The 18,574-nt window shown below is 36.6% G+C and overlaps 1 protein-coding gene across 3 annotated transcripts in view; it reads left to right on the forward strand.

Annotated features, from left to right (window-relative positions):
• Positions 1 to 18,574, forward strand: part of DNAJA3 (DnaJ heat shock protein family (Hsp40) member A3) — a 46,266-nt gene that overhangs the window by 1,896 nt on the left and 25,796 nt on the right. For 2 of the 3 annotated variants that reach the window (XM_072603464.1, XM_072603470.1), the window contains exons 2-5: positions 7,815 to 7,951; positions 9,449 to 9,532; positions 14,454 to 14,654; positions 15,860 to 16,012. In XM_072603464.1, the coding sequence (XP_072459565.1) occupies positions 7,815 to 7,951; positions 9,449 to 9,532; positions 14,454 to 14,654; positions 15,860 to 16,012 (575 nt within the window). Of the gene's footprint in view, positions 1 to 5,457; positions 5,576 to 7,814; positions 7,952 to 9,448; positions 9,533 to 14,453; positions 14,655 to 15,859; positions 16,013 to 18,574 lie in introns of those variants that run through there. The other variant, XM_072603478.1, reaches the window with a different exon arrangement.

The following is an 18,574-nucleotide window of genomic DNA, read 5'->3' on the forward strand; positions in this document are numbered from 1 at the left end:
GAGTCCATTTAAATTATGGACCATAGCATATATAAATGCAAGAAGCAGGATGGAATAATGTCCTTAGTAGTATAAAGATAACCTTAAAGGCCAGGCATATTCTCGTAAAATAGTCACAAACTGATATCCCATTGTTATGTTTATAGTGTGTACTCAATAAATGATTTATACTTAATGACTTTTTGAGACCCATATTTTTTTTTCCAGAGTTAAAGTTATATTGTTTGGATATGAATCCAGAAGAGTTGACAAATGATAATTTTTTAGTATTCACTGTGTTCATGTCCTAAGAGTAGGCTCTTGGATATGGAAATTATATAAAGAACTTGAATAAATGGTGTTACGGCAGAATCATACTCACAATATCACCAATGCAGAGTTGGAAGGGACCTTAGAGGTCTGATGCCTTATTTTATAGATGAGAAATCTGAGAACTAGAAAGGTAGGTGACTTAGGATCATATACTCATATCTTTAGAGTTGGAAGGGACCTCAGAGGCCTTCTAGTTCAGCTTTGTCATTTTAGAGATAAGGAAACTGAGGCACAGAATGTAAACAACTTTTTCAAAGTCACACAGAAGTGTGTTTGGGTGAAATTTGAGCCCAGGTCCTCTGACTACTAATCCAGATCTCTCTTTAATCATTCTGTTTTACAATCCTAATTTTATTAAAAGACATTGAGTTACTTAGAGGCAACATGGTATATTGAATAGACTTGGCCTCCCAGACAGAAAGACCTGGGTTCAAGTCCCACCTCTGACACATACTGGCCATGGTGATCTTGGGCAAGTCACTTGATCTCTAAGTGCCCTCAATAACTCTAAGATAATAAATTGTAGAGGAGGTACCAACCTGCATTGGTAGAGGGATTGGGACTTTCTGATACCAGTGAAATACCAAGTCCATATTTTCCCCTGTCCCTCTCATTCTTATACAGTTTGTATTTGGGGACAGACCCACTAAAGTACCATACGTGAAGTTGAATGTAATAGGAGACTGAGTTACAAAATATCTAGTTTCACAATGTGATGTTTCAAATGTGTAATATTTATTAAAAGTACTGTATAAAGCTTAGCCAGTTTTTCTGATGGTTTTTCTTCTCTGTTTGTTTTCCTGATCTCCCTGCTAGACCTCTCCTCCAATTATGCAGTGATGCTGTATATAGCACTAGTTTCTACTCCTGGTTTCCATCAGGTTCAGTTCTTTCTTAGGGCTAACAATGTCTTCCACTTTCACTTAGCTATGGAAGATATTGTCTAGTTTTTTATTCTTAAGAGAGCATTAGGAAGGTTGTGTGCTTACCACTAAAAAGAAAAATGATAATTTTCAGGCTTTTTTTAGCATTTAATATTAATATAAATGTGGCTTTTTCAAAATTATAAAAAGTGATTCAGAAAGCCAAATACACTTTAAAGGCTTTCCTCTAATGAGATTCCTAATTAATACAACAGAAGTGACTTTTATACTCTGATGATCAAACGAAGCATAAATTGGGTAGTAAAGTTTGTTTGACAAAGGTGTTTGCTTCTGTCCGTTCCATGCAGAGTTCAAATGGAAGCTGTGTACCTCCATAGATAGTGAAGTTCTCTTGATGTACCTGGATCAAAGGTTCTTAACCTTTTCTGTGTCATGGACTCCTTTGGCTGTCCTGTGGAAGCCTATGGACCTTTTCTCAGAATAATGTTTTCTTGCCTGCGTTCATAATTGAAGGAAATAGAGGTACTTAAAAGGAAAATACAGATTTTTTTCCCCGTACAAGTTAAACGACCTCCCTTAAATTATATTTGCAGCTCCCCAAGGAGCCTAGGTTAACCTCTAGTATAGTTGGATTTGACTTTGAACTGATTTCATGTCTCAAAATACTATAGAACTTCTGTGATGAAACCTATAACAGGAAAAAGCAAGTAGATGAAGAATGCCTGTTAGTTGACTATGATAGAACAGCCATCACTTTATCTAAGAAGTGGCATAAATGCTATCCAGGAGATGCTGGAGAAAAGAAAGTGATCTGGTCATGTAGAAAAAAATAATGAATAGATGGCTCAAGTGTTGCCCAGATACCTTTGTCTAGTTAAGAAGTAGAGAAGAGGTTCCAGTGAATTGGGTGGATCCCTTGTGGAGGATTAATGAATGGATAAAAGTTGCACAAGAGTTGAAAGCAGATGGGTTGTGATTTGCACTGTTGCAAGTGAAACATTGAAGAAGTCATAGCTTCATTGCAGTGTTGTAGTGTGCTCTTTTAGGCCAATGTCATGCACAGTTTTTGGTACGTTTCTAATATGGAGACAAAATGGTTCATGAACTGAGTCTTACGGTAGTCTTTTTTAGGAATCTGGATGAGTTAATCTTGTCTGATTCTGGGATCAGCAGATTAAGTCCTAAAGGCCAAATTCAGCCTGCTGTCATTATTACACAGCCTGAGAGAGCTAAGAATGATTTTTATATTTTTAAGTACAATAACCATTCTTAGCTCTCACATGGCAGGCCATAGTTTGCTGACCTAAGAGTCCCCAGTGTTTTGAATCAGGTTGTTTATGGTCCAAGAGGAAGTTTGTAATCAACAGCGATCTGCTGTTAGAAATCACAACTAAAACCAGTGACATAATTATATAATTTTTATTTATTTATTTATTTTTTTGACTTTTTTTTTTTTATTTAGCTTTTAACATTCATTTTCACAAAATTTTAGGTTACAAATTTTCTCCCCTTTTCTCCCCTCCCCCCCAAACGCCAAGCATTCTAATTGCCCCTATGACCAATCTGCTCTCTCTTCTATCATCCCTCTCTGCCCTTGTCTCTGTCTTCTCTTTTGTCCTGTAGGGCCAGATAGCTTTCTATACCCCTTTACCTGTATTTCTTATTTCCTAGTGGTAAGAACATTACAGTTGATCCTAACACTTTGAGTTCCAACTTCTTTAGCTCCCTCCCTCTCCACCCCTTCCCTTTGGAAGGCAAGCAATTCAATATAGGCCAAATCTGTGTAGTTTTGCAAATGACTTCCATAATAGTTGTGTTGTATAGGACTAACTATATTTCCCTCCATCCTATCCTGTCCCCCATTACTTCTATTCTCTTTTGATCCTATCCCTCCCCATGAGTGTTGACCTCAAATTGCACTCTCCTCCCCATGCCCTCCCTTCTATCATCCCCCCCCACTCTGCTTATCCCCTTATCCTCCACTTTCCTGTATTGTAAGATAGGTTTTCATACCAAAATGAGTAGGCATTTTATTCTTTCCTTTAGTGGAATGTGATGAGAGTAGACTTCATGTTTTTCTCTCACCTCCCCTCTTTATCCCTCCACTAATGAGTCTTTTGCTTGCCTCTTTTATGAGAGATAATTTGCCCCATTCAATTCTCCCTTTCTCCTCCCAATATCTTTCTCTCTCACTGCTTGGTTTCATTTTTTTTTAAGATATGATCCCATCCTCTTCAATTCACTCTGTGCACTCTGTCTCTATGTGTGTGTGCGTGTGTGCATGTGTGTGTGTGTAATCCCACCCAGTACCCAGATACTGAAATGTTTCAAGAGTTACAAATATTGTCTTTCCATGTAGGAATGTAAACAGTTCAACTTTAGTAAGTCCCTTATGACTTCTCTTTGCTGTTCACCTTTTCATGGTTCTCTTCATTCTTGTGTTTGGAAGTCAAATTTTCTTTTCAGCTCTGGTCTTTTCATCAAGAATGCTTGAAAATCCTCTATTTCATTGAAAGACCAATTTTTCCCCTGAAGTATTATACTCAGTTTTGCTGGGTAGGTGATTCTTGGTTTTAGTCCTAGTTCCTTTGACTTCTGGAATATCCTATTCCATGCCCTTCGATCCCTTAATGTAGAAGCTGCTAGATCTTGTGTTATCCTGATTGTATTTCCACAATACTTGAATTGTTTCTTTCTAGCTGCTTGCAATATTTTCTCCTTGACCTGGGAGTTCTGGAATTTGGCCACAATGTTCCTAGGAGTTTCTCTTTTTGGATCTCTTTCCTGCGGTGTTCTGTGGATTCCTTGAATATTTATTTTGCCCTCTGGTTCTAGAATCTCAGGGCAGTTTTCCTTGATAATTTCATGAAAGATGATGTCTAGGCTCTTTTTTTGATCATGGCTTTCAGGTAGTCCCATAATTTTTAAATTGTCTCTCCTGGATCTATTTTCCAGGTCAGTTGTTTTTCCAATGAGATATTTCACATTATCTTCCATTTTTCCATTCCTCTGGCTTTGTTCTGTGATTTCTTGCTTTCTCATAAAGTCCTTAGCCTCCATCTGTGCCATTCTAATTTTGAAAGAACTATTTTCTTCAGTGAGCTTTTGAATCTCCTTTTCCATTTGGCTAATTCTGCTTTTGAAAGCATTCTTCTCCTCATTGGCTTTTTGAACCTCTTTTGCCAATTGAGTTAGGCTAGTTTTCAAGGTGTTATTTTCTTCAACATTTTTTTGGGTCTCCTTTAGCAGGGAGCTGATTTGCTGTTCATGCTTTGACTTCATGTCTCTCATTTCTCTTCCCAGCTTTTCCTCCACCTCTCTAACTTGATTTTCAAAATTCTTTTTGAGCTCTTCCATGGCCTGAGCCCATTGAGTGGGCTGAGATACAGAAGCCTTGATTTCTGTGTCTTTGCCTGATGGTAAGCATTGCTCTTCCTCATCAGAAAGGAAGGGAGGAAATGCCTGTTCACCAAGAAAGTAACCTTCTATAGTCTTATTTCTTTTCCCTTTTCTGGGCATTTTCCCAGCCAGTGACTTGACCTCTGAATATTTTCCTCACACCCACCTCACCTCCTGATCCTCCCAGCCAGTGTTTGGGGTCTGAGATTCAAATGCTGCTTCCCAGCCTCAGGGCTTTGGGCGGGGGCAGGGCTGCTATTCAGTGTGAGATTAAATTCAAATGCTCAGGTGAGGGCAGGGCTGCCTCTCAGGCTCAGTTCCCTCAGGGAGTTTATGCACAGACCTTCAACAATGGATCCAGGCTCCTGCCTGCTTGGGGAGCCCTGGTCTGCCGCTGCCCCTCAGCTTCTGTCTCCCGAGGGGGCCCGAGCCATGGGGGCACCCCACTCCCCCCTCGACCCGCCAAAGGGACTCTCTCACCGACCCCCGTCACCTGTGGGTGGAGGTACTTGTGCGGCCGCTGGAGATCCTGTCCCTGAAGCCCGCTCGGATCTGTTCCTCTCGGTGCCGCGGCCACGGCAGGGCTGTACTCAGCTCCCAGTCCCGGCGCCCAGTCCGCAGCACGAAGGACCTTTTACGAGAGGTTTGCAGGTCTCTCCGGAACAGAAATCTCCCTCGCTCCAATGTTCTGTGGCCTCTGGGTGCAGAATTCACCATGAGTTACTTCTTTGTAGTTGTTCTATGGGTTGTGGGTTCGGAGCTATGTGTATGTGCGTCTTTCTACTACGCCATCTTGGCTCCGCCCATAATTATATAATTTTTAAAAGAGGAAAAATAGGAAAAGTAAAAATTTAAAACCAGCTCTTCCCACTTACATATGGATAAAACACTTCCCTCTGTTCAATTCACCAGTTATTTCCTGCCCTTGAGAATCTTTCCTTTACTGGTTTACTGCGGAGATACAACCTGTACACAGAAAAGTAAGTACAAGATTTGTTGAGGAGGGAGGTGTATTAATAAGAATCTGAAGGAAGATAAAAGAGTCTGAGAGTGACAAGTTTGGAGATAGTGCATGCCAGTTATAGGATACAATCTATGTGAAAAAGGCATGGGATTAGGAGATGGAATACTGAGTTCAGGATATAGCTAGCATTACCGTTTGGCTATAATGTAGAGTGAAGGAAAAGGAGAAATGTGAAATAAGTCTAGAAAAGTAATTTGGAGACAGAGCATGGAAGATTTTGAATGCCAGACTGAGTGAGGAGTTGATATTTTGTCTTAGAAAATATAAGGAACCACAAAATTTTAGAGTAGGGAAGTGATATGAGTAGAACTTGACCATAAGAAAATTATTTTGGCAGCTGTATGAAAGAAGCTTTAAGTTCTGTAGCTATTAAGTTTGTGGGGAATCATAATTTTGAATTGTAGATACTGTCAAATATTATTTGATTGAGCCAGACTATCTTTCATTGTAGTTCTAGACCAAGAGCAAAAGAGGTGTATGATATAACTTTATGGCCCAAGGTATTTGTTAATAACAAAGATTCATATCCCCAGTGCTGGAAAGGTACAATTGCCTGGCAGTGTGTTAGCCATATTCTTCTTTGGAGCTGGCCCCTCCAGCTTGTACTGTTTTTTGTTGTTGATTCTAAATTTTCATAGTTATATTTAGGGGGAAACAGCTACTTGTTTATTAAGTAAGCTTGATTTTCTAATTTTTGTCAAGCATAGAAGTCTGTTTTCCATTTATATTTAGTTTAGGAAAACTTAAGATTTTTATTCAGATTTCTAAAGCTTTGACAGCAGTGACTTTAGAAATCTGAACAGTAGTGGGCACAAAGGAAATTGTACTTAATTTTAAATTAGATGGTTCTTATTCCCTTCCCTCATTCCCAAAATAAAAAGCTTGGGTTTCGTTTACTTTCCCCTCAGAACTATCTGATGCAATAGTCATGAAACAGAATCTGGAAATTTAGTCACCTCTGTTGTGTCCTTTGATATCTTTTGATTTTTTTTCCCCTTTGGGAAAAGCAGAGGCTAAAACGTTCTTGTGGATGATATTTGGGGATCTAAATCCTTAGACCACTCAGCAGTTACTCTGGGACATTGGGTATGGTGTAAATGAATGTAATCAAACAGTTATCTCTGGACTCTTCACTTTAACATTATTGTTTTATAAAATATTGCAGTTGCCTGGAATGCACATTTTGAATGAAAGAAATTTTTTAAAATGTTAAGACAGCTTCACAAAGATTTGGCGTAGCATAATGCCTTTGTGCAATCCCTGAAGTTCACTGGATCATAAAGATATGATCTTTTTTAATAATGAAATCTGACAGCAGTGTGACTCAGTTGCTTGCATTCATATCATAATCTGATATTCAGAGCCACAGCATGGAAGATTTTAAATGCAAGGCTGACTGAGGAGTTTGTATTTTATCTCAAAGGATGTAGGGAATCACAAAATTTTACAGTAAGGAAGTGACATAAATAGAGTTTTACCTTAGGAAAATTATTTTGGGTAGCTGTGTGGAAGAAGCATTATTGTAATAACATGTGAAACAGTTGGTGAATAATGATTCTAAGGAAATTGGATTATTAGGTATTTCAAACCATCTTCTTTCCATCTTTTCTTAGTCTGAGAAGGGGCTTGTGTGTGTGTTTGTGTGTGTGTGTGTGTGTGTGTGTGTGTGTGTGTGTGTATGTGTATGCATGTTGTTGTTGTTTAGCTTTGTGACCCCATTTGGGGTTTTCTTGGCAAAGAGAGTGGAGTGGTTTGCCATTACCTTCTCCAGCTTATTTTACAGATGAGGAAACTGAAGCAAGCAAGGTTAAGGCACTTGCCCAGGGTCACACAGCTAGGTAGTACCTGAGGCCGAATTTGAATTCCAGGCCTGGTGCTCTATCTGTGGTGCCACCCAGCTGCGAGGGTGTGCGTGTGTACAACCACATATAATATTCTCATTGAGAAGTAGAACTTTGGGGGGAAAGGTTATCATTTTCTCATATTTGCATGTTGTGTCCTTTGCTTCTTTTGGCCATATGTGGCAAAAGATTTGTATGCATTTTTATAGAAATGCTGTTACATGAAAATGGAAATATATTAATTTTTCTCCCTTACATGGCCTAGGTGTGAATAAATCTCTTTTGCATGGTTCATCCAAAAACCTGATTGCTTGCCTTCTTGTCATATTCTGATATTAATTTTTTTTCTTTTAGGAATAAAATTTTACCCTTTAATTTGTACTGCTCCATTTCACACGAGTTCCCCATCCTCCGCCAAAGATGATTATTACCAGATCTTAGGAGTACCCCGAACCGCCACCCAGAAAGAGATCAAGAAAGCCTATTACCAGGTCTGTATGGCAGAAGCAGATCATTTTTTTAAATTAACTTATTTGTTTTCAGTTTTCTACAATCACTTCTGTAAGTCTTAGATTTTTCTCCCCCTCCCTTTCCCTCCCTCCTGGAGACAGCATGCAATCTTATATGGGTTCTACACATACATTCTTTTTTTTTTTTTTTTTAATCAAGCACAATATCCAGTGATTTTACTTGCCTCACAACATCCCCAGTGTAGCCAGGCCACATTAAAATGTAATTGGGAAATAGAAAACAAATTAGTGAAAAATATAATGGAATATAGAAAATATTAATATGTAGTTTTCCAAGTCAGTGTTTCCTGCAGTGATTCTCATGCATTTTTAGTGTCCCTTTTTTTTTGAAATGACATGCAATCTTACATGGGTTCTCCACATACATTCTTATTAAATACATTTTCACCCTAGTCATGTTGCATGGAAGAATTGAAATGAATGGGGGAAACCATGAGAAAAACCCAAACAAAACATAACACAAGAGAAAATAATCTGCTTCATTCTGCTTTCCAATTCCATAGTTCTTTCTCTGGATGTGGGATGGCATTTTGCCTCTAGAGTCCTTTGGGAATGTTTAAGGTCTTTGCCTTGTTGTGAAGGGCTAAGTCTACCAGAGGTAGATAATTTTTGAAAGATGAGATTGTAGAAGAGATCATCTTATTCTTATTTATTCTTGCTTTGATCAATAAGATGTGTACTTGGCAAATACAATGGTATCAAGCAGACTTGGTAGCATCTCATGGAGATTAGCATCTTTGTTCTTCAGTGGTTAGTGCTTATTACCTCAGAACAAACAAGAAAACTCAAATTTTAATAAAGAATATTTTACTCAGTCTTGTTTCACATAGCTGACACTTTTAGACTAGAACTACTGCTTTCAAAAAGAGTTCAACAACTTATGACTTATTTTATAGGAAGTCATTTGAATCCATTTTGAACTGTGTGAAGCTTTGAGAGGAAAACACTTGTTGAGAATTTATTGGTGCTATGGGAGCCTTGGACTTCTTTTTCACCTATAGCAATGATCTTTTCTAAATGCACATTTGATTCCAGTGATGCCACCTGGTGGTGATGAATGTTGCAGGATGGTGGTGATTTCTTTCTGTGTTTCTTCCTCTGTCTTATAAACCACAAGATGGAGTGACATATGAACAAGGGTCTCTTATAGGCTTAGTTTTCTGTACCACTGTTGTCTGCATCTATATACTATGTGAGAGATGAAAATCAGACGTCTAAGCTTGGCTTCAAAGAAGCTATAGTAGAGCCAAGTACGTTGACATTGCAGTGTTGTCACTCCATTAAGTCTCCAAAGCTAATTTCTTTGAAGAAAGTATCATTTCATACTGTATTTTTATATTATATTTCCAAATTTTAGTTTCATTTTAATTAGCAAAAATTCACCTTTTCTCCTTCTCCCCTCATGTGCTCTATTTTCAATGGATATTACATATTGATGATCTTTTACTGTTTTCTTAGCTTGCCAAGAAATACCACCCTGACACGAATAAGGATGATCCTAAGGCTAAAGAAAAGTTCTCACAGTTAGCAGAAGCCTATGAGGTAATACGACTGATACATACTCATTTGTTTTCTCTGTTATTCCAATTTTTAGTTTATACTTAAGTCCCTGTTCTCCAGATAGAACAAGTCTTGCATATTGTAGGGCCTAGAATAAAAGGTTAGAGGACCTCACCCTCTTGGTTCATCACATTTAAATTCTTTCAGCAACCATTTATTGGCTTTCTGTATAACATTGTACTAGCCATGATGGGCAATGGGAAAAAAATGTAGAATCTAGTCTCTCTGCCTTTGAAGAACATAGGAAAATAACATACGTGAAACAATTGGAGAATGATTTTTAAAAATTAGGTGTTTCAAACCGTCTTTCCATAGTCTTGAGAATGGGCTTATTATTTATTGACATAGGAGTTTTGTGTATATATGCGTGTGTATGTACACACATAATACCCTCATTGAGAAGAGGTAAAATTTAAGAGGAAAGGTTATCATTTTTCCAAATTTAAATGCTGTTTTCTTACTTTCCTTCTCTTGACCATATGTAGCAAAAGATTTGTATTATTATACATTTTTATAGAAATACTATTATGTGAAAATGGAAATAAATTAATTTTTTTCTCTATCATGGCCTAGGTACAAATAGATCTTTTGCATAGCTCATCCAAAACTTGGAATTTTTCAAGGTAAACTTTTACTAGGAAGCTGTAGCAAAAACACAAAATTATTTTTAAATAGCAAAATATTTTTTAGGATAATTAGAATTCAAGCTTAAGCTTGTCCCCATGAAGCATTTCAAATCAGAAGAATCTGAATTATTGAGTTTTTGCTGTATTTTAGTTAATTGTTAAATGTTACTTTGTAAGTACTCATGTTATCTCCTCAGCTACATATTTTTTTCAAGTACAGAGACCTGATGAATTTTTCTCTTGTGGGGTTTATCACTGAAGTGAATTTTGGACTCTTTCTTCCCTATCATTTAGGAGAAAGAAAAAAATGAGATTTCTTCTGTCAAAAACCATGCGTACACCTGTATCCTAAACTTGCTACATTTGATGCCACTTGGCTATGCAATAGTAGCTTTCTATATAACTTTTGACACTGTCTCTTCAGATATCTCCCTCCCCCTTGCCTCAAGACCTGGTATTTTAGATGTTGCTACATTGAGGGAGTTAGGGGATATAAATCGTATACAGTCAAATATATTACAAGTATATGTTGGCTTCATACCTCTCAGTTTTACATGACTTTAAAGTGCTCAAAAAAATTGATTCTAATTGTTCTCTATTATTAGTTTATAGTAAAGTTTTAATAGTGGATGTGGTTCTTTAACCTAGGTCATATTATTTCATCCATTTATCTCCTTGGTCTGCTGTTGCCACTTTTCTGGTTTTTGGAGGAATAAAGATTTTTTTTTTGATTTATATGTTTAATTCCTAGTTTAAACCATTCTTTATCTGTATTTATCTTCACCATTCTTCCTGATTTCTCCCAAGAAACCTGTAGTCTTCCTTTTTCCTGTCTCTGGCTAGAAGTTTTCTCCTGCTCACATTTTACATCTGTCAGTTTTTAGCTCCCTCCCAGTACCTAGTTCAGTACTCTGCTAAATAGTTGGAGGAATATTGTTGCCAAATTCCAGAATTATCAGGTCAAGAAGAAAATGCTGCCAGCAGCCAGAAAGAAACTGTTTAAATATTTCTAGTCAGAATCACACAGGACCTTGCAGATTCTACATGAAAAGGTCAGAGGGATTGGAATAAGATACTGCATAAGGCAAAGGAGGTTGGAGTACAAGCAAAGTTCATTTACCAAGCAAAATAGAGCATAATCTTTCAGGCAAGGAGAAAGACATTCAGTGAAATAAGGGATTTCCAGACCTTCCTTATGAAAAGGCCAGAGCTCATTAGAAAATTTTGTTTTCAAATGCAAGACTCAAGAGAGGCATAAAAAGATAAACAGGAAGAGAAAAGAAAAACAAAACTTGTTATTTAATATGGGCACACTATTTACATCCCTATATGGGTGTTACCTCCCTCTAAATGAGTACCTAAAAAGGCCAAGGTCTCCCATTGCATTCTGGGCCATCTCTAGTCATTCTGATGCATTGATGAGTATCTGGTCACTGGACCCAGATGGCTCAGGAGGAGAAGTGAGGCAGGTGACCTTACACAGCCCTCCCTCACTCAAAACAACGTCAAGTACAAGTCATGTCATCATTTCTCTGATGTCGTAGTTGTCTGCGAAAACAATGGATGAACACAGACAGGAGCTAAAATTTTAGTCTGTTGATTTGAATGGAGTCTTAGATCTAAATGTCTCTTGTTGTTTTTTCTCTCTTGAATTATTCTTAAGGGTTCTAAATATCACTTGGTATAGTGAAAAGAGCATGGGAGAGTCAGGGTTCCTAACTCTGGAGAAGTTACTATGTGACCTTGGTCAGATAGTTCTCTCTGGTATTGCTTTAGCTATAAAATGAAGAGGCTGAACTGGATGACTTCTAGGTTCCTTTCTAGCTCTAATTTTGTGATCCTTTCTTCTACCGCAAATTTATTTCCCTCCTTCATTTTCTTAAAAGGTATTTTTGAGGGTTTTTTTTTTCATAATTCTACCAATAACATCACCTGCTCCACTCTGCTAAGCTGATAATTCTTCCCTTACAACACAGATTAAAAAAGAAAAAGTACTCAATTTTGCAATGCCAGTTAACACAGCAAAATGTTTGATAGTATAGGAAATATCCACAGTAGTGAAGGGAAGGAGATGCCTTCTGTTTCTCTTCAGGCTAAGCTTAGTCTTTGTAAATGTATAGCATTCAGTTTTATTTTGTTATTTTTAAATAATTGCACCTATTTTATTTTCAGCTGCTTAACACCACAAAAAGTTCAGCAGTTGATATTTTGTTTCTTGCTTTGACTTTGGGGTGGGGGGAGAAGTAATATTTACCAATGGGATATTTGAAAGAAAACTTAATCAGTCACTTTTTAGCATAGTTAGGATTTGCTTCCCAGAGTGGTTGGACCAATTCATAGCTTCACCAGTAGTGTATTAGCATGCCTGTCTTCCCACAGCCAATCTGCAACATTGACTATTTAATTTTTTGTTATTGTTACCAATTTGCTTGGTTGAGGCTAAATCTCAGCTTTAATTTGCATTTATCTTTTTAGTAATTTGGGGCTACTGTTATTATTGGTCATTAATAATTTTCAGTTCTTCTGAGAGCTTTTCATATCAGGGGAGCTAGATGACGTAGTGAATAGAGCACTGGCCCTGGAGTCAGGAGACAGAGTCCAAATGAGGCTTCAAACACTTAATACATATTAGCTGTGTGACCCTGGGCAAGTCACTTAACCCCAATTGCCTTGCCAAAAAGAGAGAACTGTTCATATCTTTTAACCGCTTATTCATTGGGTAACTATCTCTTGAGCTTATATATTTGTGTAATTTGTATAATTTATGTATCTTGGCTCTTAGATCCTTTTATCATAGATTTTTGATCTAAAGAATTTTCCTCAGTTTATAGTTTTCTGTTTCTTTGCTGCCTTGACTTTGTTCATGTAAAACCTTTTTAATTTCATAAATCAGAATTATCTGTAATATGAATTTGTGTCGTAAATCTTAAAGTAGATCACCATAGGACACAATTCTTACTGCCTTTTGTCTTCAAGCATCAATGGAAGCTTGTAAGTAGGTAAAAGTGACAAAAGTATCTTTTTATTAGACAGAGTTGAGTGAGTAGAGCGGGGTAGTATTTGCCTATATTCCCATTTAGGGATACATAATAAATATTCACATATTTAAGACAATTCATTAATTTCCACATACATTTTAGCCTTTTGCCCCATATTTTGTCCACAGCTTTTTCTTTTTTAATTATATCCCTCTTGTCTCTCCCTCTACTGGAGAAGAAAAAGAAAAATCCTTGTTACTATGTATAACAATATACATAGACAACAAAACAAATGCTCACGTTGGTCAAGTCTACAATTGTGTCTCATTTTGAATATTTAGTCTGTGTCAGGAGGTCAGTCGCATTTTTCATCATTGGTGTTCTGGAATCATATTGATCATAATTCTTAAGTCCTTCAAATTTGTTCTTCTTTACAATGTTATAGTATAAATTGTTCTCTTGGTTTTTCCTATCAGTTCATTTTGCATTAGTTTATGTAAGTCTTTTTTAAAAAAATAATTTTGAATTCTCTCCCTCCCTGTGGGCCATCGCTCACCCATTGAGAAGTCAAAAAATAAATACCCCTTATACATATGAAGTCTTGCATAATATGTGTCCACATTAGCCAGGTTTGAAAGGAAAAGCATGAAAAATAAAATGAAAGAATATGCTTCAGTCTGCACTGAAGCTTTTCAGTTCATCAGTTTTCTATCTGAGAGTGGGTAGCATATTTTATCATGAGTCCTTTGAAATTGTCATGGATCATTGTACTTATCAAAGCAGCTAAGTCTTTCACATCATAATATTGCTATTAACTGTATATGATATTCTCCTAGTCCTGCTTGCTTCACTTTGCATCAGCTCATATAAATCTTCCCAGGTTTTTCTGAAACCATCCCCTTAGTCATCTCTTAGAGCACAATAGTATTCCATCACAATCATATATCACAACTTGTTCATCCATTCCCCAATTGATAGACATCTCCTCGGTTTCCATTTCTTTGCCACCACAAAAAGAGCTGCTATAAATATTTTTTTTACATATTTGCTAGTACATATAAATCTTCCTAGATTTCTCTGAAACAGTCTGTCATCATTTTTACAGCACAATGGCATTCCATTATATTTGTGTATCATAATTTGTTCATTCTCCAATTGAAAGGTATCCTCTAGTGTAACTAAATTTTTACTATAGTGGACTCTTAACTAAAATTGTGTAGTTTCAGGGAATTTCGTTATCTTCCTGTCATCAGTCCAGAATGATATACATTCTTCATTGCATTGCTCTTTGTCTAATAGGTGTTAAGTGATGAAGTGAAGCGAAAACAGTATGATACTTATGGTTCAGCTGGCTTTGACCCTGGAGCAGGAAGTTCTGGACAGAGCTACTGGCGAGCTGGCCCTACTGTTGACCCGGAGGAACTCTTTAGGAAGATCTTTGGGGAGTTTTCAGGATCTTCATTTGGAGATTTCCAAAGTGTGTTTGATCAGCCTCAGGAGGTAAGGATTACAGGTAGAAATTGATGTAGAAGTTATATGAGGCTTGTGAAGGTTATAATAGCAAGTGGTAGTGGGAATTGAGTGAACCACACTGACTCCATCTTGTGATTCAGTTCTGACCAATCTGTCTTGTGAGAAAACTTTATTCAGTTGTGGGAATTGAGAGAGAACTTTATTCCATCGTTTGAACCTAATCCTGTGTGACTGGGAAGGTGGACCACTTATGTCTGTTGCTTAAAGACCCTTAACTAAGGAACTGGGTTATGCTGACCAGAAGCCCAGTCAAATCCAAAGATTGATAAAAGGAGTTTTCTCACAATTGTACATGTCAGACAACCCATATAACTGGCCTCATACTGATCAGTTATTATTTCCATGTGTTCCTTTGATTGCATACAGACATTTGAGGGGAATAGGACACCTTTTTTCTGATTTCAGGGAATTGTACCTGGTCGTTCTCCACCTCTCAGCTTGGAAAGTTCCTAATATTTCATTGAACTAGAAATTGGATTACCAAATTTTGTATCCTGGTTAATTATTTTCTTTTAATTATTTGGCCTTATTAGATTAATTATTTTTAATGTATAAAAGTGTCTCTATTTGGGATCCAGTGCCAAAGCTAAGGGTGCCTGGTCCCAGTTTATTCATCAATTTGTATTCATTGCTTAATAAATCGATTTGCCTAGAAGCTTGAATCTTTGTATTTTCAGTTATTTTATCTTTCACCTATCATAAGGTCCTTTTTGATACTAGGATAGCTTAATTTGTAGTAATTTTGAAGAACATATTTTAGTGTTAATATATTTCAGTACTCAGAAAAGCACCAATTCTATAATAAACTATGCAAATGAAAGTAATTAATGATCTCATACTAATTCAACTTTTTTCTTGTATTGGTCTCAAGAAATATTGGTGAAAGTTGGAGAAAAGACAGTGTCATAAATTTGTTATGATTATGAGTCGTTTTAAAATTTTTCTACTGCATATAAACGCCGTGTGCTATTGTGGTTAGAAGTGCTATTTTACTGAAATTTAATGACTTGGTGCTCTTAAAAATCCTAAGTGTTTGAGGAGAGAAGAATGCTATGTACTCGAATTTACTTATTATTACAAATTAAATAATATACCTCAACACTCTTGCTTTGGTTTTAAAAGCAAAGCATTGTCTATGAAGAAGGATTAAATAACTTATTTTCTTTCCCTAGTACATCATGGAATTGACTTTCATTCAAGCTGCGAAGGGTGTTAACAAAGAATTTACTGTGAACATTAATGACTCATGTGAACGATGTGATGGCAAAGGAAATGAACCTGGTACCAAAGTTCAGCAGTGCCATTACTGTGGTGGCACAGGAATGGTAAGAAGTAATGTAAAAGGTCAGACAGGTCCTGGATTTTTTTGGAATTTTCTTAAACATTCTCTCTCTTTATCCTTTTAGCATTTCCAGTGTATTTTCTTTCCCCATATTTTCTTCTTGATATTGTTCTCATAAATTTAGGTAGCACTTGTAGCATCAGTAGATCCTGAATACTTTATCTAAGCCAGTTATGTCAGTGAAGGTAGAGCTCAGTTTTAGGAAGAACAAGTGCACTAAATGCTGTTGTTATATCAGGATATGACTGCTTGACAATTTTTAAATTAGGAGATCTTAGGAGAAAAGATTAGATGATCTAATGGAAGACCTATATTCAGTTACTAATTCTGTTGCTTAATAGCTGTGTAATCATGTGGTAGCTCATTGCCTGAGCCTCAGTTTCTTTATCTACAAAATGGGAATAATCCTGGCACTAAAGTGCTGTCTAGTTGTGAGCTGTCAGAAGACAAGAGAAAGTAAATTTCAAGGTTGGTGTTTAATAGTCAACTGAGGAACACAGATGGTATTCTGCTGATGACCTCTCCAATGGAGTAATTGTCTTGCCTGAAAAAGTAATGATAATATATGCTTTTTAAGAGGACTAGAACACATTTTTAATTAATATGGAACTAGCTTTATCTTTTGGCCACATTCTTCAAATTCAGTTGTCTTTAGCTGTTTCCCATCATAATTGTTCATTCCTAGGTTGGCTCACTTGACTCCTAGTTGTTTTGTGCTTAAAACTGACAGTAAGCAGGGTCTAGGGTTGGCATCCTCTCTGAACAGTCATGCTTTTTGGTTCCTGCTCTATAATTCTAAGGAGAAATATTTGCTTGGGGAAGGAGAAAAGAGGGGAGAAATGGTGAGAACAGGAAACCAAAATACTTTGAGGAATGATTTCCCCTCCCACTTCTTTTGGTTAGAGTGATATTTTTTTTTCACTACTTCCTTAGTGCAGCTTTTGGTGTAGTGATGTGTTTGAGAGCCAACAGGTAACTTTCCTCCACTTTCTTGCCACTGAAGCATTAGAGAAACTTGAGGACAAATAGTTATCCCCCAGTGTAAATACACTGGCTTGGTTTTGTGCCTGCCTAGGAGAATTTATCCTTGCAAATATGATTTCTCTGGCCTGAGAAAATGAATCATGGGGTTGGTATGTTAATTCTTTAAAGAATACATTTTATCGTTACTTTTTGTGCTTACATTGCCTGAATTTCTCCTTACATTCCTCCCTATTTCCCTCCCCGCAGCTGTCCCTTAAAACAGATTTTTTTAAAAATGAAGAAATTTTTAAAAAATCATCAAAACCAATCAGTACATCAAAAAAATCTGGCAATATGTATAGTGTTTAACAACCATGGATCCCCTCTACTGTTATCTCTACAAAGGGACCTCTTTTTTGGGGCCACATTTATTCTTTATAATTTTGCAACATTCATTTTTGAGTCTTTTATAGTTGTTATTCTTTCCATTTACATTTTTCACGTGTATTTTCTTGGCTATGTTTACTTCCATCAGTTCGTGTACATTTTTCCATGCTTCTCTATATTCATCAAATTCTAGGTCTTTTAGATATAGTAATATTTCATTACATTCATCTTTATTTACTGATTGATATGATGGTTTACTTAGCAGATCCTAGAAAATCAGCAAAGAAAGTCATTGAAACAGTTAAAAACTTGAGCAACGTTGCAGGCTGCAAAATAAATTCATAAAAATTAACTTCATTTCTATATGATAAAATCAAAAGCAAACAATAGGGAAATTCCTTTCAAAAAAATCTACAGAATGCATAAAATGCTTGGGAGACACCCTAGCAAAGAATACTAGTATTTGTAAAGATTCAGTTACAAATGTTTCTTTTTTAATTGAATTATTTCATTTGTTTTCATTGTTCGACAATCACTTGCATATATCTTAGATTTTTTTCCACTTCCTCCCCCTCATTCCCTCCTCCCTCTCTGCTCCCTCCCTGAGGCGGCCTACAGTCTTATATAAGTTCTTCATGTACATTCCTATTAAATGCATGTTGCATAGAAGAATTAAAATGAATGGGAGAAACCATAAAACAAAACTACAAAATGTTTCTTAAAGAAATAAAGAATAATTTAAATAGCTGCACGAATATTCATTGCTCATGGCTAGGCCATGATAAAGATTGTAGTACTACCAAAGTTAATTTAGTTTTAATGTTACACCAAACTACCAAAGCAATATTTTACAGGACTTAATAATAACAGAATTTGTTTGAGAAGGATAAAAAATGTAGATCAAAGGCAAGTAGTAAAAAAAAAAAAGTAAGTGAAGGGGGAATAGCACTTACAAATTTAAGATTACATTATAATGCAGCAGTCATCAAAACTATTTGATATTAGTAAAAATGTAGAAAAATAGTAGATGGTATAGTAAGGGAATGGATTCACCTCACCTCTCCCAAATTCACCTCCAAACAAATTTAAAATAGTACCTCAAAATCAATTCTGAAGTGGCAAAACCAGCAAAAGGGAGGGATGAAGCTATTTCAGCCTCAGACCGCTTAGAAGGTAGGAAGGAAAGGTCTGTTTC

The sequence above is a fragment of the Notamacropus eugenii genome, chromosome 1 (assembly GCF_028372415.1).
Source record: "Notamacropus eugenii isolate mMacEug1 chromosome 1, mMacEug1.pri_v2, whole genome shotgun sequence".
Taxonomy (NCBI): domain Eukaryota; kingdom Metazoa; phylum Chordata; class Mammalia; order Diprotodontia; family Macropodidae; genus Notamacropus; species Notamacropus eugenii.